The sequence below is a fragment of the Condylura cristata genome, unplaced genomic scaffold (genome assembly GCF_000260355.1).
Source record: "Condylura cristata isolate star-nosed mole 26May11 unplaced genomic scaffold, ConCri1.0 scaffold00021, whole genome shotgun sequence".
In the NCBI taxonomy this organism is placed as follows: Eukaryota; Metazoa; Chordata; class Mammalia; order Eulipotyphla; family Talpidae; genus Condylura; species Condylura cristata.
Genome location: NW_004567122.1, coordinates 32,107,026 through 32,134,744, shown reverse-complemented (window position 1 = coordinate 32,134,744; position 27,719 = coordinate 32,107,026). Strand labels below are relative to the sequence as shown.

General features: G+C 38.5%; 1 protein-coding gene across 2 annotated transcripts in view; it reads right to left on the bottom strand.

Annotated features, from left to right (window-relative positions):
- Positions 1-27,719, bottom strand: part of ARHGAP26 (Rho GTPase activating protein 26) — a 415,883-nt gene that overhangs the window by 249,421 nt on the left and 138,743 nt on the right. For both annotated transcript variants that reach the window (XM_004686837.2, XM_012727989.1), the window contains exons 10-11: positions 26,301-26,395; positions 10,825-10,903 (exon numbers count right to left, since the gene is read on the bottom strand). In XM_004686837.2, coding sequence (XP_004686894.1) covers positions 10,825-10,903; positions 26,301-26,395 — 174 coding nt within the window. The remainder of the gene's footprint in view (positions 1-10,824; positions 10,904-26,300; positions 26,396-27,719) is intronic.

The following is a 27,719-nucleotide window of genomic DNA, read 5'->3' as shown; positions in this document are numbered from 1 at the left end:
TGAAGCTAATCCAACCATAATCTCCACTTCCATGAATCACTGCCACAATATCTGAGAGAAGGCCAACAGTAATTGGTGCTGCTACTAGAGGTGGGAGGTCACAAATTGGAATGTCTATTAAGATCAAATTACAGCCTCAAGTATCTTTACAGTAATTACAATATAGATAATAAATACAGAAAATTGCAAAAGAAAGAATAGATGCATACAGAATAGAAGACAAAATGTTCAAAAGAAGTAAATATATTGTAAGAAAATCTACAAACATGAAATTTATAGCAGAGCACCTTTAGAAGATGACAGAAAGAAGCCTAAGTGGTTTTACTGTGGAAAGGTATGAATTATTACCTAGATGGAGGTAAAATATTAACAACAATCCCCAAATAAACTAAAATGAGAACAGAGTAAAATGTTGCCCTCGATGGCAAGGTTCTGTTTAAAAGTCAGGCCGCTAAACTATACCAGGTAAAAGAAGTAAAAGAGATATGACAATGAAATGCAATCCTGGATGGGATCCCGGACCAGAAATAAAGATATTGTTGGGACAATTGATAAAATTTAAGATCTGTGAAACAGATAATACATTGACCCTTATTAGAACTTGACAATTACACTGTGGTTATGTTTAACATTTGGGCTATCTGGGTGAAGGGCATTCTGAAATTCTTTAACTATTTCTACAATACTTTAAATCTGAAATGATTTCAAAGTGAAAAGTAAAGAAAACTGTTCTAAATGAGTACACACACACACACACACACGCACGCACACACACGGCATATATACACAACTAGTCTCTAACAAATTCCTAACTTGCAAAAATGTTATCTTCCAGATGGAGGAAACAAAAAAGGGAAGTTCTTAATTTGGCCTTAATTCTGACTCAAATGAACAACTAACTGGTGACAGAAACTTTTGGTGTTACAGCCTGACTTGTGCCAATGTCTTCAGATGAGGTTGAGCAATAGTTAACCTAGGCCACAAAAATGAAGGAAGAAGGCCCAAAAAACTATGAAACTGTGCACAGAGTTAATGAAATAGGAAAACAGAGCACAGTTTTTAGAGAGGGGCAGGCATCTTCTCTGAGAAGGTAGAAAAAAGCACACAGGGGAGAGAAGAGGGAAGTGAGAAGCAGGGGGTAAGAGCTCAACGGACTATGGTGGAGGACCAACTGGGTATGCTTCAGTGGTGGGGAAGGTACAGTGACCACATCTGAGGGGAGAAATCCTATAATGCCAAATATTAAAAATAATGTAAAACAATGCTATTTCATTAAAAAATAGATAAATAAAAGAGCACACAGGTCAGCCAGGCTGGTCGGCTGAGTACGTCTGCCGCTGTCAAACACCACAGTTCAAGGCTCCTTGAGAAGAGGTAAGACAAGGGTGAAGTGTGGCTGCCTGCTGTCAGAGCAGAGCTCTCAGAGGATGGCCGGCATCCCATTCACCACTCCCAGCCTGGTGGCAGGAGAGCAAGGCTAATTAGGGTAGAGAGGGACTGTGAGCCCTATGTCATTCACCATTCCAAACCTGAGAAACAGGGTGGTTGCTTGAAGTAAGAGACACCCATAAGGATAAAGTGAAAAAGTTCTATCAGCCAAAGAGAGAACACTACAAAAAGTTAGGTTTGTACCTTGGCCTTTAGAAAGCAGAGCTGAGAAAAAGGATGGGTATAATCCCAAGGTCACAAATTTAAAAAAAAGAATACAAGTAATATTATACATAGCATGAAACATGTGCTAGGTACTTTCTATATGCTGTACATACATGTATAAAGAGGGAAAAATACAAATGGCTGAGAACATGAGAATGGATTTTCAACCCTATTAGTAATTTAAAAAATGCAAATGGAAACAAAATCCAATTTTCCACCATCAGATTAACACACATATAGAGACTCATAATATCCAGTGCTGGCAAAGGTGGGGAGAAAATGGATACCCATAGGGTCATTTAAGGCAATAATATAACCTAGAACAGAGTCTGTCTAGTAGCATGATTATCTGATCAGAATCTGACCCCCTCCTGGACAGTCATCTTCAAGAGGGAAGGAACATTAAGATATTAAAATATTAAAAGTGCACACCACTCAACCTGCAATTCTACTTGGTGTGCTTTCTAGAAAAGAGCTTCAGCAGGCAAACAATAAAGGACATGTGAGAATTTTCGCCATATCACTTTTTGTAATGATGTAATGAAAATCTGAAGGCAACCTAACCTAAATGTAAAAGACTAAAGGTTAAGTAACCTGAAGTAAAGTGATATAGTTCCATTCAGTAAAATGAACACAGCCGGGTTGGAAGTTCCACAACAGAAGTATGACGCTGCAAGTGCAACTAATGTTAATGACTAACAACACTTAAGAGCTGTCTGAAGAAGTAAGAATGGCTCACAGAGATCTCTCCATTATATCTTTTATTACAAAATTAACAAAAGCTGACTGTAAAATTACAACAAATCAGAATAATATTCACAGAAGTATTATTACTTTTTTAAAGATTTGCATGTTATGTTAATAACATGTGCACTGTTACAATTATATCTCTATAAAGACACTCAAATAAAGCAAAAGGTTCGAATTCCTTCTCACAACCTCCTACCCAGAGGTTAGGTTAAAATAATAAAGACAAAAATAATGACAGGATCTTAAGGGCCATATAATCAAAGTTAAAATAAGAGGGCTTCAAAGCTACAAAGGTAGTGCAGTGAAGATGAAGACAATTGTGACCTGAGGCTTGAAGAATACCCTGAACAACTGAAAGGACTTACATGTTATATTTAGACCAAAAAAGTCAACAAAGAATGAGAATATTAAATTGCAGATTGTTGAAGATCTGTGAAAGTAGAATCAATCACCAGAAAACAGCCTCAGCTAAGAACAACTCATACTAATCCAACCAGTCATACTCTAATTTTCCTTAGGTTCACTCATCTGATATTCTTCCAAGTATGAATTTAACACCTACTCTGTGCCAGTCAGTAAGAATGAAGGATTCAAGAAAACAAACAAACCCCGCAACCTGTAATACTCCTTTCCTTTTGAAGATGACTATCCAGGAGGGGGTCAGATATTAATCAAATAATCGTACTACTAGACATACAATTACAAGTTGTGGACATACAATTACAAGTTGATACAAGAATTTAGAAGTCAGGACGAAAACTTCTCAGATCATCATTGCAAAGAAATGGAGCAATAAGGTTGCAGAGATAACACAGGGAGCTATGAACTAGGAAGACAAGAAAAAAACATTACCATTTATGTATATCAAACTCTCACTGAAGTTTAGCATTCCTCTCAGATATTAATGTGGGCAACAAACCACAGTAGTATTAGCAGTATCTGTGATTTTGCTACCATTAGACATCCCAGATGACTCTGAATAATACTGCTACAACTGCAAGTAACTTGAAATATTACAAACATTATCAAACCTGCTATTACATCTTATTTAATGTGGTAATGAAGAAACATATACTCATTTTAAGTTATTTTATTATTTTTACAACTGTATTTCTATACAATTTTTCCTTTGCAAATTATAAATTTTGTCATTTATTTTATGCATTATTCAGAAAAAGAATATAAAGACTACATGACTGCCAAATGAATCCATGGCACAAAAAAAAGATTAATGATCATTCACTAAATTATGTTATCTAATTGAACTATAAAATCAAGGAAGTTAAATAACTCCAACTCTTCCCACAGACTCAGATAATGTGGCAATTCAACTCCCTAAGTAAAATAAGTCTAGTAATCTTCAATCCTTCCCTTTACACTGACACTAGTCATTCAACAAGTATTTATCTGGTACTAACTTTGTCCCCAGACACTGTGGGAGGCAACAGAGATTTAGCAAAAGAAATGAAATTTTCATTAATATGGCCCATTCTCATCTTGTTATCCTCATTGGCCATCAAAGTGATTGGTGAACAATTGATAATATTTGCTTAATACTCAAGAATATCAAAATACCTGAGTGTCACCAGAATGTTAGTATATCATGATATCAGAACAAAACTCTTCCAGACAATAAAACCCATTTCTTAGAAAAGTTTCATGAAATCTCCAGCATAAAACAATTTCACTCGACCTCGTTTTTCTCCCACCTTATAGCTCAAGTTGACCAACTAAAGATTCTTTGACTTCCATAAGAAATTGTTGTTCTGAAGTGAGTAAAGAAGTAAATATTATTAAATTTCTTTAAAGAATTGCACACATCAGAGTGATCTAATATGAGTACTATTATAAATTAGACCTATATGAACACTCAGATGAATCAAAACATGAAACTTGCTACCAACTCCTGATCTAGTAAGAGAAGAAAAAACACACAAACAAAATAATACAAAATTATAATCCAATTTCCCAGTAGCTTTGGGATGAGTGGGGAAAGTGGAAAGCAAACTGAGGACCTCACTTTCATACACTTCTCCAGCTAACACTATGTAGAACTATAAAGAAAACTGTCACAAAATGGGCAGAACAATCCTTCCAAATCATTGTTCCCCTCACAAAGGATTGAAACCCAGATCACTACACATGAACACTTCCATTGTACCCCACATCTCCTTCATCATCAATACTTCTTTGATACAATTTTACCAAGGGAAGAAAAATGTAAGCTTGAGCCATAGGGTAGTGGGCCGAGCTGCACATGCAGCTGGGATTATAAACTGCCAGGCCTGGCTGCATCACAGCAAGAGAGGCTAGAGTTTACTCCATGCTTGTCCACTCAAAGCCTGAACATTCAGACTTATTGATAAATGAAATTATTGCTAATGAAATCACTTTTTTTCATAAACTAGTGAATGTAGTCCTGGTCCTTCACTCTGGTGAGTCCACATAAAATGACTTTTAATAAATTCTGTGTTCAAATGAGTCAAGTGATTTAGAAATGGAGCTAGAAAATAATCTAGCTCCCAATGTTTGCCCCCCTCTCCAAAAAGACAACTCAAATAATTAACTTTTAATATGCTCTTCATCATGCACAGATCCTGTGCTATGTGCACCATGTATACAATGATGCTTACACAACTATTTTATAGGAAGTGATTACAATTGCTCACAACTATAGGCAAAGAAACATGCTCAGAGATACTTGGTAATCTTCCAGGGTTAGAGAGCAATTAGAGGTAAGCAGGAATTTAAACTAAGACTGTCTGAGCCCATATTCTTAAACCTAAGACAGTCTGCCTCTTAAAGGGAAGCAATTTTACTTTCTCCTTACTTTAACAGCTCACTCTTTCCAACACCTGGGACAGAGCATAAGATACAATGCAAGTGCTCATTTATTCTAGAAGCTTTTGAAGACTTAAGGGGCTGGAGCCTGGGCACAGTGGACAAAAGTAAAAGAAGGACACGCCTTAGTCTATTGTTTTCCCTTCTTCCACAGCAGTAGTAACAAAGAGGAGCCTCACTTACACAATGGCTTCCTGATATCCAGCAGTGTGTGTTGTACAAATAGCACAGTTACCAGCCAGAGGACTTGGCTACCTACCCAACCATTGACTGGCCTTTTTTGAAAGCATTTCTCATGCAATTAAGGGCATGATACTAGCCAAGGTGTAGGCCTCTTTCAGCTTCACAGCAATGAGGCTTAGCCATATAAAATTGCCAGTAAGGTAAAAATCAAAGCTATCTGAATATGCTGCACTTTCCTTGTGTACTTCAAGGATTTACACACAATTTTTGATATCACATCATCTGTTTATTATATTCCTATTCTATTTCCAAGTAACATTGCCATCTACCAACCCTCCAATCTTCTGAAGAGATTCAAGTTTAGTCCAAAATGCAGAAATAGCTTATTTTACTAAAGAGTTCTTGCGATATGAAAGAGGACAAATACCTTTAAAACAAGAAGGGAATATGAACAATTTCAGACAAACACCAGTAATCACAGAGAAAGGAAAGGAATATTAAAAACAAAACAAAACAAAACAGTTTAAAGAGAATCTGGATCACCCTGTTAGTCCCACTGACTTGCTGAGACGTCTTTCCATAATGAAGAGAATAATAAATACTTCAGTTGGGTGTGTGCATGTTGGCAATGATGATGAACTAGTTATCTGCGTTCTTTTAGCAAACACACTTACCAACATATCTAATGTGAAAAGAACAGATCACTTTAGTTAATATGAAATGATAAAAAGAAAATTGAAGCCTCCAAAATGTCTCTCAGCTATAGTATTAGTAGAGCTTGAACTAAGCTTTCCATGTTTCATTTAACATGGAAAGTTGCTTGCTCCCAAGACAAAAACAAGGTTAAAACTAGAGCTTATATGGCTACAATGATGATTCTATAGCTTGATTCTATAGCTTTCTTTATTTTGATTGATATGAAATGAAAAAACATATTCAAAAAAATTATCTCAAAACTTTATTTGACTAGTTCACTTGCTGCATAAAAAAGACAAGGCTGGGCCCTCCCTGGGGCAGCGGGTTAAAGCACACACTTAGAAGATAAAGTCACTTCCACATGAGCTCGATCCCCGCCTGCCCCGGAGGTGACCACATGGTATGGCAGACCTCTCCTGACCCGCCCGCTGCTCCCCTCAGCAGTGTACTTTGTCGATCTGCCTGTTCTGCTCCCCACTCTGTCTCTGGTGAACCCTCTTGCCGCCCCTGAACCTCTGGCCTGTACCCCAGTTCTGTATGCACAAAAATCTTAAAAAAAAAAAAAAGACAAAACTATAGGCTGACACCTGTATGCTTTTTATGTAATTTGCCTACCCTACTGCACTGGCTAGGACTTCCACTACTAAGCTGAATGAGAGTGGTAGGAGTACATGTGTGTAGTTCCCATTCTAGGAGGAAAGCATTTGCTCTTTCAACATTAAGCATATTTATAGCAAATTTTTGAATCTCACTTTTGGCCAAGTATCAAAGAGCAGTTATCTTTGAATTCAAAATGTAATGAAAGTAGGGAGAAACTGTCATTTTTGCCTACCTGATGTCTACTTCCCCCTTCCTCCTGTAACAGTGCTTGGATTTTCACTCAGGGAAAGTCTAACTTGCCCACTAATGCAGTGGGCAAATGAGGCAAGTATGGTGAATTCATGCATTCCATCCTCTGATCCAAACACTTAGTCTTATAAAGTCAAATATGGGATTTCATTGGAATTATTACACAAAGCTTTCTTTCTACTCAACTAATAGATAAATGATTAATAAAGGATGGCCCATGCCTGAAATCTGACCTACTATCAGTTTTACTGAAGTGCTACCACACCAATTGCCTATTGCCCAAGGTTGTTTTTGAGCTACAACAGCAAACACACAAAACTCATGTTCAAAAACACACAGGCTATCACAGAAAATACTTCTGGTCACCTGTCCTTTATAATAAGAGATAAATAAGCCTGGAACAGTTAGAAAATAAACCACCAATGCATGGTGAGAAGCCAACACAAAAGAAAAAATTAACTCTAAATATTATCAAAGTTCCTAGGTTCAAAACTATTATGCCCCAATATTTTCCAGCCAATATATAGTTTTTTATTAGCAACTTTGAATCAGGTTTCTTTCACTGAATTCATATTCACTATACAGATAAGATCCATAATGCTTATTATAGTATGTAACAGAGGAACCTCCATAAAAAGTGGAGGTTACAGGTTCACTGACCCACCTGACAAGGGACTAAGAAGACAGGTGAAGATAGAGAACTCTTAAAGAGACATGAAAAGAGGGCACAGAAGAGAGTCACAAAGAGCAAAAGGATATGTGAAGAAGGGCCCACTTCCTTCCTAGTCTTGTACTTGAGACTTGGGGGCTTGGAGGAGACCCATGGACTCCAGATATGTAGAGACATCCAAAAGACATTTTAGGTGGGATACATGTGGGGAGGCTGATGATGGAGGCAGTTATCTTAATTTGATTTGCTCATTTGGTCTAAAACTCTCCTAGGCCCTTCTGCCCCATTCCTGTGGTTTCCCACTGAAAGGTATCTTAGACTTGTGGCAAGCCTTTGGGCCTCAGGAGTGCCACCACAGGCCAACTCTTTGTGGCTGGGCATTTACCCAGGATGGGATGGGTAATTTGGAGTGTTCCTTTGGAAAACTATATCTTTTCTCTTCATTCCCTCTCCATGTATAATCATGGTATTCAAGGATTTTCACACTGAGAATATGCTTTGTCTTTATCTGGCAGATGGCAGAATCCCTTTTGAGGTGTAAGTTTGGGTGACCTCAGGTGCCCCTGTGTCTGCCTGCTAACAGGGAAACAGCTCTAATTTCTTCTTCTATTATATATGGATCAATACCATAAAGACATTTGACATTTCTCTAGATCAGGATAGCCATATGAAATTTATGTAACAATTAGGTAAAAGTATTTTTACTTTCAGGCAACCTAAGGTATTAATGAACAGGAAAAGATGAAAACTACAAAAAAAAAAACCTCAATCACAGAACTGAAGTTTAACTGTAATACAAAAGATAGATGCTACCATAAATATTTTCCCGCAACAAGGGAAATACTCCTACGATTAGCTAGAAAAGAGGTTTGTGTTCCCTTCCCAAAACCAAAAATCCCAAGGGGACAGATTTAACGAATTAGGGAAATGTTGATTAAAACTGGAGTTGCTAATTGTCTACTGGGTATATATCTCCAGTAATGCTCCCTAGAGGCTCTCAGCAGTGGGAGACAAAATTAGGCCTAATATTCCTGCCAATTATGCCATCATCATTTGCCTGTATTTATCTCTCTCTATAGGAAACTAAAAAGCACATGGAGGTATGGTTTTCAATGCAAGTTATAAGTTCCTGTGAGAAAATAAATTCATATTATGTTTAGAAACAGAATTATTTTGTGTATAAACTTGTTACAATGTGTACATTCGAAAGCAAAGAGATGTTTCTTTCAACAGTACACTTTCCATCTGCAGAGGCCAGATGTTAATCTGTGGGAAAATTGAAGTAGCTAGGAAGAAGAGCAATTACATACAGTCAGAGAATAAATATAAAGTAGTGGAGAGAAAGGGGAAAGGAAGGCTTAAAATGGAGTTGGTAAAGCAGTGAAAGAACTCCAGATTATTAGTGGAAAATACACACAAACACATACATACACACACACACAGTCACACAAAATGGAGTGGGGTTTTTTGTCCACACCAAGAGTAACAGACAGAATTTTTCATTCTGGTTATTTGCCCCCCTACAAATTTAAGAAAAATCAAAAAAGTCAAAAAGGCACTGTAAAAATTAACAGCATGAGTATTTTTAGAAAGTAATATAAACATTTTATCTCAATTAAATGTGAAAACTAAACTAGAGAAATGTGAAAGCTAAACATGCAGGCTAGACCTGGGTTCAAATTCCAGCTCTGCTACTGAGGTGAGACTGTTAATCACCCCCACAGTACTTTTCTTCCTATAGGAGTAAGATGTGTTGGGGCACTGGCTGGGCCATTGACCACCTATGATAACCTAGATTTTCCATCCATTTTTAAAGATAGACGTGGCCATATAATTATATGTGGGTCAATATGAGTGGATTCTGGTTACTTTCATTTCCATTATATGGCTGGGAAAAAGGCAGTGGCTGGTAGAGACATAGTTAAGAATGGCTGCACCCCCTCCCACAAATGGACTGTTCACTTCTGGGCTCTGACAGAGAAATAAATTTTTGTCTTGTTTAAGGAACCATATTTTAGAGTCTGGCTGTTATAGCAACTTAGCCTGTGCTCTAATAAAACAGTCGCTTACCATCTGTGCAGCTTGAGGCAAGTTATTCAACCTCTCTGAAGTTCAGTTTCCTCACTTATAAAATGGAATCATAACTTATGTTGTAAGGTATTAACAGAAATAAGTGGCCTATACACAAAAAATGTTCCTCTAATGATAAATGATAATAGCAAAAATCAAATATTACTCAGAAATCTGATTCTAAAAGCCTCCGATACAAAGCAGCTATTGTTCCACAAAACCCTAAAGGTAGAAAAGTTTATCTACTTTGACAGTGTTTCTATCAGGAACATAACCAGGGAAAATCACAAGTATTTAATTTAGAATAAGAAGAAATAAGAGTAAACAATGTTTAAAAGTTAGCAAACTGCCAAAATTTTTAAATAGTTCTTTAAATCTTGCTCTACATATTATTAAATTTTATACAAACACTAGTTGACTATACTGAGTTCCATATTTGTATACAAAATAGCTGAGTAAAAAGGTACATTCATTAATACAGATCACCTAAATGGGGTAGGCTAACAGAGACACACATAAATGAACTGAAATAATCCACACTGGAAACTCAGCTTGATGTACTGAGTTCTATGGTCAATGAAGGTTGCGACCTAATGTTCGCTGCATCGCTTTCACCTTTCAGATAGTAACTTTGCAGCCCATAATTACCAGTCCTCTGACATTACAGAACAGAGGACTCTTATGGCAAGGGGAAGATGAACCAGAGGTGAAGATAAAAGATATTGTGTAACCTGCATACACATTTATGATAATTTTTCCCATTAAAATAGATTTGAGATAATACCTTACAACCTACTTTGTGGAAATAGTCAAGAAATATTCAGTAAGCTAGACTGGACTTGCCTTGGTGAATGGGAAGTTCTGGTATAAGATAATGTTAAGCTTATGCTTAGCAGTAAGAGGCCAGAGTTCTGGAACTACACTCACTAACAGTAGAATATTAGAAACACTAATAGCTGTAAGTGTTAGTCTGTGGGGAATGGGGGACTCCCTCTAGTACACTGGTATCAGGAACCCATGGTTTTAGAGCAACAGTAAAAATCACTGAACTAGGGAAGCAGCACTCAACTAACAGCTTTATTCTTGCTGTGCTTCCCTGAATTGTTACTTACAGGTTCCCGGCCATCCATGGCTTCCATCCAGAGCCTCCGGTCCTCTTCTGACATCGCCTGCATGGTGATAACCCCTGGCCTGCAGAAAGAGGAGGACATGAATGTGACCCAGTGCACCAGGGAGAGATAGCCTGGTGAAGGAAACTTAAACACCTGTTGTGAGAGGTTTCTGGGGTTAACAGCACCAAAAGTACACCATTGGCTTTTCTGAGTCACTGCCAGTCTCACAAAGCAAAGTCATCTCCCAAATCCTTCTCAATAAGCCCGTCTCCCTCAAGGAACAGGATGATATATGACCCTACCCAGATTAGGGTCACAGAGCAGTAAAGTGATTCCTTTAGACCTTGTTCAGATCCTTGAGATTTTATTCATTCCTAGTCTCTAAAATACTTAACAAAGTGTTCACTCACAACAGGAGCACAGGAAGTATTTATTTAAAGGGAAGGAAGAAAACATCCAAACTGGGGGGATCCCAGTCTACTAACTAGTCCAATACTTCTAAACGACTTTTGACATGGAGAAGTTTTATAGAGGTAGTCGGCTTTATAGTTATTAAATGTATATAGTGTATTTTTTAAAGAATGAATAAATTCCACATCAGATGCTAAGTGTTTTACAAGCATTAGCTTTTTCACTTGCTCTCTGAAATTGGCTTGCTCTTTCAAACTGAACACAAACACTCCAGAAAGCATGCACAATACCAAATGGTGTTTGTTGTGTTCCCATTACAGATGGCACTCGTGAGAAAGAGAGACTTGTGCCATAAAACAGAACTTGAGAGAAGGGGCTAAAAGCTCTGTATGCTCACTAAGCAGAGCTCTTTCCTTAGGTCAACAGACGGGCCCCAGAGACTCCAAAACTACCTCTCTCACCCCACCCCTTAATGTATGTGGATTTTTCTGTAAAAGCAATTCAAATTGTCCATCAAGGTTATCCATGAAGGTACCATCTCAAAAGTTAAAAACCGCTGACTGAAATCCTCATCTTTAAAGACTGTCAGCAGCCAGGGAGCCACACAGTTGACCTATGACTTGGTGACACAGTGGATTGAATCTACCTTTCCACCTTTTAAAGAGTCAAGCACAAAACTTTAATGACTTTGAAATAAGAAGCTCATGAAGCTATATTCAACTACAGAATTCTCAACTCTTCGGACTTCGAACTTGGCTGCTTAAATTGTTATACCTCAGTGAACAGCTTCAGAATCAAACACTTGCTTCAAATAGAAATTCCCAGCCCAACCCCAGACTGCTGGATCTGCACTTTCGGGCTGGATCTGGGAATCTAGATTTTAACCAACATCCCAGGTGATCCTGATGCAGTTAGGTCTGAGGTTTGCTGTCTTAGGTTGCCATGCCTACCCTTCTCTTGCAGTTACTACTGCACTAGAAAATAAATATACCCTCCTCTCTACACTGGGATCAAGTAGCCAGTATGTCTCAGTTCACTTCCTGCTGGGTGCTCACCAGCAATGAGTGAGACCACAGTAGTGGCCTAGCATACCAAGGTCTCCGGGACCTTGCAGACGTCATTTCAAATTCATTGCACACAGTGTGAAATTTCCACCCAACATCACAAAGAGGAAGTTCAGACAAACTCACTGTCTATGTAGGGTGGGCCACTTAGCCATGGTAATCAGGAAAATCAGCAGGTTTTGTTTCCATCTCAAGAAGAAATATCAAAATACAAGCTTTTTTCCACATGTGGCATTGTTCCCATTTATTGTGGAAGGGGCAATGGAGAAGTGGATAGAACACACTTAGTTCCAATCTTACAACACAAAGTTCAGATGATTTTCCTTCAGCTTCATGATTGTATGTCTGGATCACAGTATAATCATTTCTAGATGTCTGAAAAATACTCCTTCAGTGCCAAATTTCTTTTCCTTCATTACAATTGAAACCTCTATTAAATAAATCTCTTATATGTGAAAATTTCCCATAACCAAGGTCAAAGGGTCAACTTTATTTATTTTGGAATCAAGCAAAAACTTCCTTTCCATATTTACCCTCCCCATTCCTCTACTGGCCACGATCCCACAAAACAAAATAATGCAAGCCAGATTCTCAATGATTCTACATTTTCTATGTCAGTGCCCATAAGATAGCACACTTTTAAACCTCACACAGGGCATCAATTTAGTTCATGTTTGAAATGCATGTGGCTTTTCAGAAGAAAATAGAGGATCAGCAAAACAGAGAAGTCTTAAGGGGGAACATGGAATGAGGAAGGGAAAATATAGAGCACAGAAAGAGAAATGGAGCAAATAATCAAGCTCTTCCCGAATCCAGAGAATTAGGATATCTGCAACACAATCACAAGCAACTACAATATAAACCCACCATGTGTCAAATGCCGTGCTGAACACTACATATAAATAAATCATTTAATCTTCATGTCTATGTCATGGGATAGGTATTCTGTCATTACTCCCACTTAGCTGATGAGACAACCAAAGTTCAGAGAGGGCAAGTGCCTCATCCACAGTGACAGGGCCAGGATGTGAGCCCAGCAGTCCAACAATTCACCCTTGAGCACAAAGTCACAGCAAATGTGGAGGTGCCACAGCCCCAGACAGCATATATAAGCACCCTAACCCTCTTCTGTAAAAAAGACAAGGCCAATCTGCAAGTGCTTTAATGATCCCTACAAGTAATCAAATGAGAATGAAGGGAATGGGCTTTGTAAAGGCTAATGTGTTTCCTAAAAACAAGGGTTCCGAACACCTTTGAGGCCAGCAGCCAATAAAAGAATGCAAACGTCCAGTGCAACTGTGGATAACTTTCTACAGCAGTGGCACTACTCGTGATTTTCTGCTTCAAGATATCCAGAAGTGCAAAATATGAAGAAAAAACTGGACTTCACCAAAATGAAGAGCTTCAATTAATCAAAAGAGACCGTTAAGAGAAGAAATGGCAAACTGCACAGTAAGAGAAGATATTTTTAATTTATATCTCAAATGAGGCGTGTATGCAGAATATGCAAAACTGCCAACAAATAACTAAGGAAAAAATGAACCCAGTTAATAAAAGGAAAAAAAAAAACTTGAATAGGCACTTCATAAAAGAGGACAAATGGCCAAAAGCATAAGAAATAGGGCTCATCGGGGAAATACAGCATCACCAATAATGAAATAAACACCCTCTTGAACGGAGAGTATTCAAAGAACACCAGTACCCTGGAATCAGGGCTGGTTGTGATTCTGCTTGTTCTCTGCTGGTCAGAGATTTTGGAGCTGAACCAGTTTCAGAGAAGGTGGGCAAGTGGAAGAGTGTACTTGTGTGGGGTATGCGTTATGGAGGATGTATGTTAGGTGGAGTGACCAGGGCCTATTGCCTGGGGGGAGGAGGGGGGGTGCGGCATAGCACTCCATTGTTCCTGCAGGTCAAAGCATATTATCTCAATTCTAACATCTACTTGCTATTTTCAGCAGTTACTAGTTTTCCAACATGTTTCTCAAACCAGAAATTTTGTTCTTGGTGAGAGGACCCCTGCGTGACCTGACACCTAACTGGTAAGCAGGAACTCTGGGCACCAAGACAATACCCCTGAGAACAAGAACAAGGGACTCTTCAAGATATAGTGCTGAAAATCATTCCTGCACCACAAAGCAAGCCAGAAAGAGTTCCCTGAAATGACATAAAGGCTCTGACATCATGGCATTTCCTTTTCCACCTGAATAGCATCAAAATGGCCTACTTCCCCATTTGAAAATGTTTGATACTTCATAAGAAAAAAGGGGGGTCTTGAGCAAATTTTAGAAAATCCACCAGGGAGCTCCCTCTACCCACCAGATGAGAGAAGGAACAAACACGGGACACTCCTTTCTAGAGATCAATCCTAAAATTCTACTTAAAATACAGCATCTCCTTTTCACTAAGAATAAGTGCTTGGCTCATGCTGTATCAGCTTAAGAATCACAGATAAGAATCTGTAATTTTCTCTAAGCTGGTACCCGCCTCTCACACCACAGGAGTGATGCAGAAAATAATTACTCCTCTATCACAGAGAAAACTGCTACCCACTACCATTATTCCAACAACTCTGGCCTCTCAGATAGCCAACAAAAATCAAACATGATTTAGCAACACATCCAGGAGTCTGGGACCACTGATGTCAGCTCAAACCCTTCTGACCAGCCAAGAACAAGCAGAATCACAACCAGCCCAGATTCCAGGGTTACTAGACAGCTTTCCTATTCTAATCTTATGCTGAATCTGAGTCAACAATAGTGATCTCAGTGGCTTGGCAATTTACCCACTTCCTATTGGACAAGGAAATGCTATTACTAACTCCACCCCACTGAAACAAACACACATAGAACCCAACAATACTGTTCTTTCTAAATTAACCTCCAAAGATCTAGGGTTTACTCATTCATAAGACTATAAATCTTCCATTGGCAAGAGTTCATTCCCAGCTTTCATGCACACCAGAGCACAGTTTAAGATCAAATTTAGAGTAAAAGAGCTGTGGCACCCACAGAAGCACACATTCACACAATCTGTATCAGTAACCCATCTCAATTTGTTTGCTTTAGAAAGACAGGTGAAAAGAACTGTGCAAGCATCCAGGAGAGGATGTGGTACTTGCTTTCTAAAGTACTGCTGGGAAAACTGATCATAGTTCCTGGATGAAACCTCAAGGGTTCCAGGTCCAGCAGATCTTCATTTACACAGAATAATCTTGGAGAACAACATCTCTTCTATGTCTGTCTACAGGATTAGACTCAAATGTCTATAGAGTCCAGGCAAGTAAATAAAATGAGTGAAAGTGGGTAAGAAATTCTTTACTTCTCAAAGGAAAACAGGTTTGACTGCATTTTCCTTAAAACATGCTGCCTTTTGGTTTCTCTATTGCACTTTTTTTTTTTTTTAAGAGAAACAAAAGAAGATTTCCCGTCTCTGGGAAAAAGAACATTGTAAGGGCAAGGCAAAATGGTAGTCATCACCTGTCATCTTGGGGAAAAGCAGGGCATGGTTAGGACTGCAGCAAATTTGAAAGCACAGGCCCTATCTAAAAGAGGCACCCATTATTCAGCTCTGTAAAATGTGAAGGAAAGATCAGCATTTACATACTGCTCTGATTTCATATGGTACCCAAACACTACTAAAGTGAAGCCAAACATGCCTGTGTACCTCAAGTTGGCAACTACATCTCACCTCCTCTCTCCATCTGAACTGTGCCCCAGGTTATCATGGTATGTTATAAAGTCATCTCATGCAGTAGGGCCTACAGTGAGGCAAGTTGATAGTCTTAATAGAGGATGTCCAGCTCATCCAAAAGGAAAAACTTGGGATACTTTGCCTTTTTTTCTAATATTCAATATCTAGTGTCATAACTGGAAGGCAACAGTAATCTAATACTTGAAGACAAAAAGATATGACTGTACAATACATGTCCTGTGTTATGAGCCAATGAAAGCCCTTGAGCATCACAGGAATGTCTAATCTATCATGATAACCTGGTGGGTACAGGTGAGAGAGGCAGAGAAAGTAAAAGATAAAACAGAAGTTGAAAACTCATAACCCACTAACTGTCACTTAGTTAGTGTATACTATGGACCAAGCACTAAGCTAAGGAACTAATTTGCATTATCATTTCTTTCTTGTAGTGTCTGCAGGTATTATTATGACATTTTTTTAAAACACAGAAATTGGGCCCTCCCTGGTGGCGCAGCGGGTTAAAGCGCAGCACTGAGAATCTGAAGCCACTTCCGCATGAGTTCGATTCCCGCCTGCAGCCTGCCCCGGAGGAGACCACATGGCGAGCCAGACCTCTCCTGGCCCGCCCGCTGCTCCCCTCAGCAGTGTACTTCGTCCATCTGCCTGTTCTGTTCCCCACTCTGTCTCTGGTGAAGCCTCTCACCGCCCCTGAGCCTCTGGCCTGTACCCCAGTTCTGTATGAATAAATAAATAAATCTTTAAAAAAAAAAAAAACACAGAAATTGTCTGAAATTAGATGCATAACATCACACCGCCATTAAGCAGCACAATCTGAACTTGAACCTAATCTGCCTGACTCTAAAGCAAACCCCTTACTCAACCCACAAGTCTGTACTGCCCCCATGTGCCTGCAGGGCTCGAAGGCCACCAGCTCCTCAGAAAGGGACTTCTGCCTGCATTCCTCCTCTTACTTCTCTCTCTCTCCCCCACCTCCTCTTCTCTTACACACACACACACACACACACACACACACACACACACACACACTACCTCAAGAAGTTTTTAGAAGCAGGCTTCTAATATTTTAATTTTTAAAAATTTGATACTAATGAACAAATGAACCATAACCTACTACAGTATACAGCACTGACCTCTTGAGAGGAAATGTCCTAAAATAAGTAGGAACATAGTAATAATAACAATAGACAGTAAATATTGCCAATAACATCAGACAATTGCATACATTTTTTTATTTTAAAGAAGACTGAATTAATAAAGCACTGGGGAACCTAGACAAAAGCCCAGAAATCTCTGGCACATTAATGTACTGGTTGAATTGTATCCTCTCTTCAGATTTGTATAATAGCAAAATTTTGCTTTAGGATATTTTTTTAAACTTATTTTATATCCAAGTATTGGCAAAACAAACACCATGTTATTGTCAATCAGCAAAACCCCAAATTTCACTCTGCAGACTAATGAGTAGAAATAACGTTGTTTCAGTCACCCTCCCTTATAATCTCTTAACTAACAAATCCTACTCTTCTTTAAGCCAGAATCAAGTTGCAGTTGGTCTCTGGCTTATCTTTTAAAAGGAAAAACATCTCATCAAGTTCAAACTATATGAATTGTAAAGATTTCATAAACATCTCAGTGAGCATATATTACAGAATAGCCAACAAGCAATCCAGAAAGTATGACATGCATCCACTCTATCCCCACCCAAGTCATGGAAGTCAGAGCACTATAACACCCTCTGAGGAAGGAAAAAGCCATTTCCCCTCTGGAATGTCAATGGCATTGAGACCAGCTCTCTAATCCAACCAGCAGGAAGGCAAAATCAAATATTATTTCAAGCAGGGGGTGAGAAGGGGAGGGAAGGGGAAGTTTGAAACCAGGAAAAAATGGATTCATCTGTTGCAAGAGATAAAGGCACACTGCACCAAGAGGGAAAAGTGGGCCTGGTTCTCAGCACATACTGGCCACCAATATAATGCTTCTGTTTTCTTCACCAGCTTCAAATAAGCCATCTCTGAGGCAAAAAGTCTGACTCTTAAGTTGAAAACAGAAGGTAAAAGGAAATATTTAAACAGAGGCTGGAGTAACTAAGCATGCTTACATATGTAGGAAAAAGGGGTATGAAATGATCTATCACATAAGTGGAAGGGGAGAAAGTCGTTCAGATTACCTTCCCTTTGAGGAATTCTATTCGTGTGATGATTTCATCTATAGGAAATACACATACACATACACAAACACACACACACAATGATTCCTTGTCAATGTATAAAAGACAGCTGTCTAGTTGTTACAAATCCATATACAAAACTGCCATCTAGAGGCTGATCACTGAAACAAAGCTGTTACATAAGATGATCCCTTCTGGAAAACACAGGATCTTACATTCACACAATCTCACAAAGGAAAACAAACACATGCATAGATAACACATGCCAAAGTATAATAAGCACTCTTTTTCTTTTGAAACTATAAATTGGGTGGAGGGGAATAAACCTTTCTGTTTTAGACAGGAAATATATGCAATAGCAGGTTATTACATGTATAATATAATGAAAGTGCACGAAGGACTATGGTGATGGTTCACAGGTGAACTGCATACATTGTACAAAAATAAACAATAATGTACATATTTAAAATTATCTAATAAAAACAGTTCACAGGGCCCCCCCAAAAATAAAGGGAGTCTTTCTACTAAGTAGTAGCTTTGCACGTATACATTTAATGTTACCTGTATTTATTCCTAGGTTATGGAAGACCTGGAAAGTCATTACACTGTTGGAAAAGGAATACCATCAAGATGGAAAAATGAACTCAGAAATACCTGCCAAAACTAAGATTCATCAAAAAGAACAATGAAGTCCCAAAGATTCAAGTATGTGGGAAAAAAACTCAAAGTTAGAACTGTATCTGACAGAGGATCACATTAGAGAGGAAAAGTACCACATTCCATCTTCCAAACATTCATGCACAATAGGGACGATTATTTCCATCATACAGATGTAATTTAAAGCACCTGACAGACTCACATAGCTAGTAAAAGGCAGACCCCAAATTCAAACCTAAGGCTGCTTCAATCTTTTAACTGAATCTTGTAGTTTGCTGAAACTCATACTTGAAGTGAGGGTGGTAATGCCGGGTTAGGTCTTCCATAACTCTTTCTACCCTCCACTATTCTCATTTTAATAAACATTCTTTTCTCCTGGGGTTTCTTTTTGTCCTATCCATACAGAAACACAAATCATGTATGTTCTTGAAATTTTCATTTAAGTAACAACTAAAATGAGTAAATTCCTGTAGTCTCTGGCACAACAGTTTGCAAAGTCCCAAAGAAAAGAACAAAATAATCTCTCTCAAAATTGGATCACCAATAAAAAAAAAAATTGAACTACCACAAGTGCACAGTGTTGTATTAATAGAATAACAGCATTTTATACAGCTATCTCTGGAAGAAAATTAATTACCTTGGATATATATTTCAAATTGAAGAGAGGTATATAACACTTAATTAGACAAGCAGTCAAATAATACAAAGAAGAGAAAACTAATACAAAGAACTTTGCAAATACACAGTACATGGTAGGAAGAGAATTGAACTGACAGTGGGTTTGACATGCCAACTTGAGGCGTGTTCAGAAGAAAGATGCTCTTTTTACCTATTTGTGGAAAGTTTGCAAATGAAGGAGAACTTTAGATCTGAATGGAATAAAAAAATCAAATGATAATTGAACTCAGGTACTTCAATAACCTTTGTATCTCCGCTTTGTATCAATAGTCTCTGGCATATATTAGCTCAATAAATGAGGGAGGGGAGGAAAAAGTGAATGCATTCAGGACATTCTAAGCATGTCATCATTCTCTGTAAGAATGGAAGGGTTAAATCCCTCTGTTTATAACAATTTTCCACAGCATTCTGGCCCTCCAAGTTTTTGGAACATTCCATATGATATTTACACCTTTAGTTGCATGTTTGTGTGTGCACAACTCAAAGATATACTCTGTGAAGGAAGGGATGATGCTTGCCTTGGCAATTGTTACACCTTTAGCCCCAACTGTTACACCTTTAGCTGACTACATCAGCTCTGATGTAGTCCTTTGCTGCCCACCTTTGGTGTTTGCCAAAGGCATCTAACACTCCACATATTTTCAAATGTAGGTACTTCTGTTAGAGTAAGAATCCTGGAAAAAAAATAAAGCATTCTAATAGTTTCCTTTCCCCAAGTATAAACACTGTCCCTTAAGAGACTACGCTGATTCAGTATATCCAAAAGCAGCCTTTTGTTTCTATTACTTTCCATATGGTTTAGTGGCCCCTCCTGGAAAACATTTGGGAGAAAATACCCATGTGTCACTTACATCTGTGAGAAATTTCTCTAAAATAAACAAATCCAGGGATGTGGGCCGATGACTACCTCCATGGCGCGTTAGCTTACACAAATATTTCCTTTATATTTTGTGCATCAAAATCCATAAGATACTGCATGGTCAACTTGATTATTCAAAGTGATTGAAGACAGATATTGTCAAGTATTAGCAGTTACCATACTACCACCAGTAGAAGTTGCTTTTACATGAAATCCTACCTTGTCCCAGGAATTTTATACTAAACTTCCTCAAAAAGAGCAGACACACCAAAGGGGGAAAATTATCAATCTAGCTCTTATTCAATTAAAACAAAATAGAAACCTTCAAATGCACATTGCTATGGTAAGGTAGTCAAAGAGGCAACAAAGAATACTTCATTTTTAAAATATAGAAGAGATGAATTTTAAAAAGCTAATGAAAATTTGTTAACTAGAGTATCCAAAATTAATGTATGTGAAAGGGAAGCTCTGTGGAGTAAGGTTTCTTATCAGTAGGATGTTTAAGAAGAGTGCATTGGACCATCCATGTAAATGGCTTCAGCCCATTCCTGGGACTTCAGGGACAGATCCCCCTATTTAATCCTATGTTCCTTTGCTAGTGCTGTTGTAAAAATGATCTACAACATGAATTTATCATCTCACAGGTCTAGAGATTAAAAGTACAAAACTAAGAGTCAGCAGAGTGGTAGAGAATCTGTGCCATGATTCTCCCCTGGCTCCTAGTGGCTTGCTGGTAATCAGAGGCATTCTTCACCTTGAAGACAAGTCACCCCATTTCTGCCTCCATGTTCACATGGCATTTCGCTGTGTACAGGTCTTTCTCTGTGTGTATAAAGTATCCCATTTTAGAAAGACAACAAAGTACTGTATGAGGGTTTACCTAACGGCCTCATTTTAACTTTGTTATCTTTGTGTCAGATTTTATCTCCAAATCATTTTCATTTTCAGATACTGGGGATTAGAATTTCAATGACTCTTGGAGATGCGTAATACAACCTATAATGAATACTTTCTAAGAAAATATTTTTAGTAGCATATCGTGACAACACACCACAATAACTATAAAATGCAGATTTTCATATAAAGACACATCCTATTCTTAATGCTATAGTTTGGAAGCTGACTTTAAACATGCACACTTAGAAAATTCAAAGAAACATCACAATGATTTTAATGGACATGATATCTTAACCCAAGCAATTATATGGCTAGGATTAAAGAATTACACAAAAACTTCTATTGACATTTTACTTTTCAGTGTTGAAAACAATAACCCTTTGAAGGAAAGCCAAACACATGAAGAGCTAATACTAACCTGGAGGTCTTCAACAATTGCTTGGTCTGAGTCTCCCCAAAACTAATTCTGAATTAAGGGTGTAAGTCAGATACTAGAAAAAAAATATAAATGGGATGTGGCCTTTGAAAAATGTATAAGCAAATATACATCTTACATAATGTAGGATACAGAGGGGACCTAGTTTTGAGGCATTAAAAGTAGAACTTAAATAGAAGAATTAAAAGCAACTTTCTGAAAGGTATTCAGGAGTAGAGAAAACCTTTGACACACAAAGTTCAAGCTATGGATCTAAATTCCTGAATTAGCACTGAATTTGATTTCCTGCTTATTCATGAGTCAGAGTCACAACAGTCCTTCCTGTAGACACAAATGTCAGATATTAACCCCTTTACATCAGAATTTGAGGACTAACAAACTGGCTACAATGTACTGGTATACAATAAAAACAATCAACTGATAAAAATGGACGACTGCCTTAACTTCTTTCTCATGCTGCTCTCCTGAATTAGAAAGAAATGAGTCATCTTAAAAACAAAAGATAGGAATATAGAGGAAAAAAACCAGCATCTGTAGAACACCTACTATGTGCCATGGAAATGACAGCTCCCCCTGCACTGCCTTTTTTGACTCTGTCATGTGAAGAATTCTAAAGGTCACAAAGCAATAAATACTACAACAGAATCATTTTTTGACTTCCACTCATTTTAGTTTATGGGTCCAAAAGTGGGAAAGCATTTCTCAAATTTCACAGCCTCAAACTGGATACTTGAGTGGTGCCTCTTAAATTTCTTGAATTTCAAAGGGAACAAATTCCCTACAAACTTCAGTTCCAACCCCATCTGAGCCTTGCGGGTATCCTCTCCCTCTAAAACAGCTTACTCATGTGTAATGTGGGGCATGTGGAATATTATCTCCCTGCATTATAGTGAGGAGCAAGGAGCTAGCTGTCACTACTGTCCAGCTTCCAGAATGTCCTCTCTTACTGACATTTCCTTCATCCTTCCTCCATCTTTAACTAAAACTTGGGGTTCTGCTGTGATTGAGGTTATCCTGATAAAGTAACCTGTATCAAAATCACCTTTTCTTCTAGCAAAATTCTTCTCCAATAGAGCCTGAGAGTTTTGTTTTGTTTTGTTGTTGCTTGTTACAATGTTTTATATTAGTGAAAGTTTAATACAACATTTATAAGATGAATAAAGAACATCTGAAAAATTTATTCAAAAAGTAGACTTCAAGGTCTCACTTCCAGAACATCAGACTGGGAATATGTGGGGCCGAGACCAGGAAGCTGTGGTTATGCCATGCTGCTGGGGATGCTGTGGGCAGGTAGTCCTCACCACACACTAGTAAGACACTGATGTAATCAGCTCACAGCACTGACCTTCTGGAATATCACTTTCTGAAGACTACAGCCCATGTAGCCAAACAACATAAAATACCAACCAGCACTGAAACTAAAGGAAAAAGACTTCAACCTTAAAAACTATAACACTGCATATTGAAGGTCAAATAATTTACATTTCAGCATGTGTTTGTATCTTGACAGAATAAAGTATAAATGCTTCCATATTCTACAGTATACATATGGTGGGAGCTTTGGAAGTCTTACACTATTAAAACAATTATTTTCTCCTTTACTTCTACATTTTTAGATGCTAAACTTGTATTTTTCTCTCTGCCTCTCCAATCCAGTGAGTCGAGCTAAGAAATCCGTGGAAGGCATAAATTAAAAAGACGGACATCCAGAAGCAATCACCTTCTTGCTAAAGGGCACTGGTGTAGGAAACTTCGAGAGAACAGGACGCTGGGCAAAATTCCCAAAGATGCTGCCAGTGAGCACATGGAAATGCCTTTTCCTCCCCTCCAAAGTTCTCTTTTGAATGTGTGAGGGAAGTGCATAAGAACGGTGGGGTCAAAACAGGAAGAAGACAAGAAAAATACTGCCAAACTATAAAATAATCTGTAATCAGTCTATATAGAAAGGTGTTTCAGAGATGTGAAATATCTCTCTTAGGTTATAGTCAGTCCGATGTATTCTCAAGAAGAGACATGGAAGAAGCTTGAGCAAGCAGTTTCTTATATGCACAAGTCCTAGAAACAAGATACAAGGTGTACCAGGTGCACCACCACTCAGTGGCACTGAGAAAGAACAAGCATCCATGGAGATGCAGGAGAAGCAGGAGTGAAAAGAAACCCAAGGCCACAGCTTTTGTTGGAATTTCTGAGGGAGAAGTGTCACCTTCTATGGGAAAGGCAAATTAGGGCAGGGAAAACAGTTAATTGCTACTCTGAATAATTTTAGGGGCCCTAAGTTCTAAGAGCACCCCCAGCTGTCCAGTACCAAGGCCTTAATGACTAAGGCAGAGGACTATTGCCTCCTCAGGTACATGGACCAGATGGAGAAGGCGTGGCTCTGGACTGGTTACTTTGCCATTACTGGCACACTCAGGCTGAACCCTTCTCTGTTTCTAAGAACTGACTAATCAAGTAGGACAGTCTCTCCCCAACCAGAAAGGTTTTGAGAGTGTCAAAACATCATAATATAAAGAAAATGAAAAATGTAAATACTACATTTGAACTGTCTACTCACCTCCTGCTTATTAAGAGAGGAGTTAGCAGCCTCACTGTGAACCATGGTTGAAAACCTTCCATGTCATGTCAACAGAATCAGAGACAAAACTTAGGAGAAACTGACTTCTCAAACCCACACAGTATGCGATGTGACACAACTGCTCTTGGCTTACAACTAAAACATGCAAACCTTTTACAAGCCCAATAAAGGGGAAAAGGTAGAGGGAAGTGTTGGCAAGGGTAGAAATGAGATAGAGGCACTCCATGACTTCTAACTCCAAAGCAACTCTCTAGAACTTCTGGGGCAACTTCTAAAAGAAGAAAACACAGAAACAGAAGGCATCTTTCAACTTATTTCCAATCTAATAAAAAGCAGTAATGCTCTCCCCCAACAGCCATGCAAACAACCATCTCTAGGGACTATACATGTGAGCAGCATCAGATGGCTGTGCTTCCCAACAAACATGTCTTTTGAATTTCTTTCATGGATGCCAACAGTATGCATTCCCTTCAATTCCATGCTTAGAACAGAGAGAAGAGGGTTGTTTAGAACAAGAACAACCAATTTTAGTCTGAGGCAGACTTTCTGTGAGTCCCCTTTGCTATCCCAATTTAAGCTATCCCTCCATGCAACCCTTCTCCATCACATTCCCCTCTCACATCCCCAAACATGGTGAAGGTTGAGACTATTTTTTCTTTACATTTAGTTTTCTGCTTTGAGAATCTACCTATATGAAATACAATATAAAGTCTAAAAAGCATGCAAGACAAGCTAATTAACAACAAATAATAACAGCTAATATTTGTTGAGCATTTATTATGTGCCACTCTGCCAAGCATTTTACATGCATGATCTACTTTAATCTTTACAGTGCTATAGACTAAGTAGGTAAGACCTTCATTTTCCAGATAGGAAGTCAAAGTCCTGACAGACTAACTAACTTGGCCTAAGTGACATGATTACTCAGCAACAAAGTCAAAATTTATACCCAACTTGTCTGACTTGAGATTCAAAGGTGTAATGAGTAAATAGCCCACTAGAAGAAAATGAAAAAGATGCAGTTAGTTGCCATGAACTCCTGATCTAAGCTAAGGGGCATGCTCTCTCCTGGGACCTCTCGCAGCCTCCGGCAGCCACAGTGCAGAGACATCATGCGACAAGAAGGCATTCCAAACCTGCAAACACAGGGAGGAGCACGCGCCAGGCGGCACTGTCTCTGGATCCTCTAGAGCAGGGGAAAAGTGGCCAGAAGTAAATATCCCAAGAAGAGAAGTACTGGCTTGACAAAATGGTATGACTTTCTTTTTTTCATAAAGGGAAGAAATGATATGGCATTAGATGATAATCGTGCTGAGATTATGAATCTTCATGCTACCACTGCTGCTCTTAGACAGCTCATATAAGCTTAACATGTGACTTTCATTGAAAGAATTAACCTGTTGCTAAGTGTCTCAAAGAACTGGAATGCTGTCAAACTAGCTTCACATCATGAAATGATACACCTTAATGAAATGTTATAATTCTGGAGGAATGTAATGCTTAGCTCTCTCTCCATAGGCGAATTTCACAAGTGGTTTGGGGTCTTTCCTGGGTGTGAAGACACAGCAATAGATGAGATGCTGTAACTAAAAGCTGTCTTCTCTAAATTATGTAAAACTTCTACCCTTACTTTTACCCAATTCCTTTTGAATATGTTCACTAATTTTTTTATTAACAAATATTTTTCAAGCAAAAAAGCTCAAACAGCAGATACAATCAAGCTAAGTTTTTTTTTTTTTTCCAAACTCCTGAGACTTAAAACACATTCCACAGAAGGGAAGCCCATTTATTCATTAAATAAATAAAACAAAATAAACTGGTGACTCAATGCTGAACCTAAAAGAGTGGGGAAGCTATACTAATCTTTGCAAATCAGCAATCGGACTGAGGCTATTCCAAACTGAACACAGTCAGACAGATGGAGAGGAGAAGGGAGCACCTGAAATTCTGACTGAATGGAAAAGGTAAGAAATCCAAATTCTGTAATATTTGTTCCTGAGAAAAGTGTGAGAGCCACTCACCTGTCTACTGCTTCTACATCAAAGCAAAACCTCTTCTCAATAGAGTCTGTTTTCCGCCGTGTGCAAGATTTCAGGGTGACTGACTCATCTTCTCCCTGTTGGGAACACGCAGACTGTCAAGACGAGGCCAGACGTGGGTGCTGAGCCTCTCCAGGACAAACACAACACATAAACAGGAGTGATCATTTCCTCTTCTCAAACCTGAGCGCTCATGACCATAGGTAATGGGAAGTTGATAGTAAACTTGGCAAGAGACTCATGCAGCTGAAATTTACCATGTTCGACTTCAAGCTAAACATCTTTAATACTGGTTGACCTTCGTGTCACAGCATCAGCTCAGGCTAGGTTAAAGCTAGTTAGTATTGCTTTAAATGATTTAATTTGTAGGTTTCATAAATTCTAACAAGATGAGCTTGAGGTCTCCTCCCATGCCTGAACTTCTTTAGGTGTCTTGGCTTAGTCACTACTTTTTCAGGGAAGCCTTCCTGGACCAGGACAAATACCCTCCAGACATATTTACATAGCAGCACTGAGTCTCCCTCCCTCACAGCAGTGCTCACAGCTGAAACTTTCATTACTGCAGCAAAGATTCAAATAATGTCTCTCTCCTCAATAGACGCTAGCTCCTGGGGGTAGGGGCTGTGTCTGATTTTGCTTACTTTTAAGTTCCCAGAGTCCAAATGAACCCAGAAACAGAGCAGGTTTTCAAAAAATATGTTTTACTGTTAGACCGTCATACTTCTTTATTATACTAGTGTATAATAAACAGCACATGTTTAAAGTGTATAATTTATGAGTTTTGACATCTATAAAATTACTATCACAATCAAGTTAACTAACATTTCCATGACTCCCAATTTCCTTTGTCCATTTGTCATTCATCCGTCCCCCCACCCAGTCACCACCAGGAAAACCAGTGAATCTTCTTTCTGTCACTACAGATTAACTTGCATTCTATACATTTATATAAGTGAAATCCCATAGTATGTGTCCTTTCGTGTTTGCCGTCTTTCACTCATCATAAGTCTTTAGTGATTCATCCACATTGATGTGTACATCGGAGTTTATTTCTTTGTATTGTTGAGTAATATTCCACTGTAAAAATGAAAGGCAAAGCTTTCATCCCATAGCACTACAGTCAGGCTTCACTAACAAGTGAGACACGTTCTGAGAAATGAATCATTAGGCAATTTCATCATTATGTGCAGACCACAGAGTGTAGTTCCACAAACCTACACAGTATACACCCCGAGGCTCTAGGGCAGAGCCTGGCAGACAGCTGTGTATGAAGTTCACATTTGGTCAAACATCAGTAAGTCAGACAGGACGACAATTTACAGCTTGGAAACATAAAGGTTTCTGTCCTTGATTTCTCCTTTCAGTTATGTAGGTTCCTGCCAGTTTTTTTTTTTTTTTTTT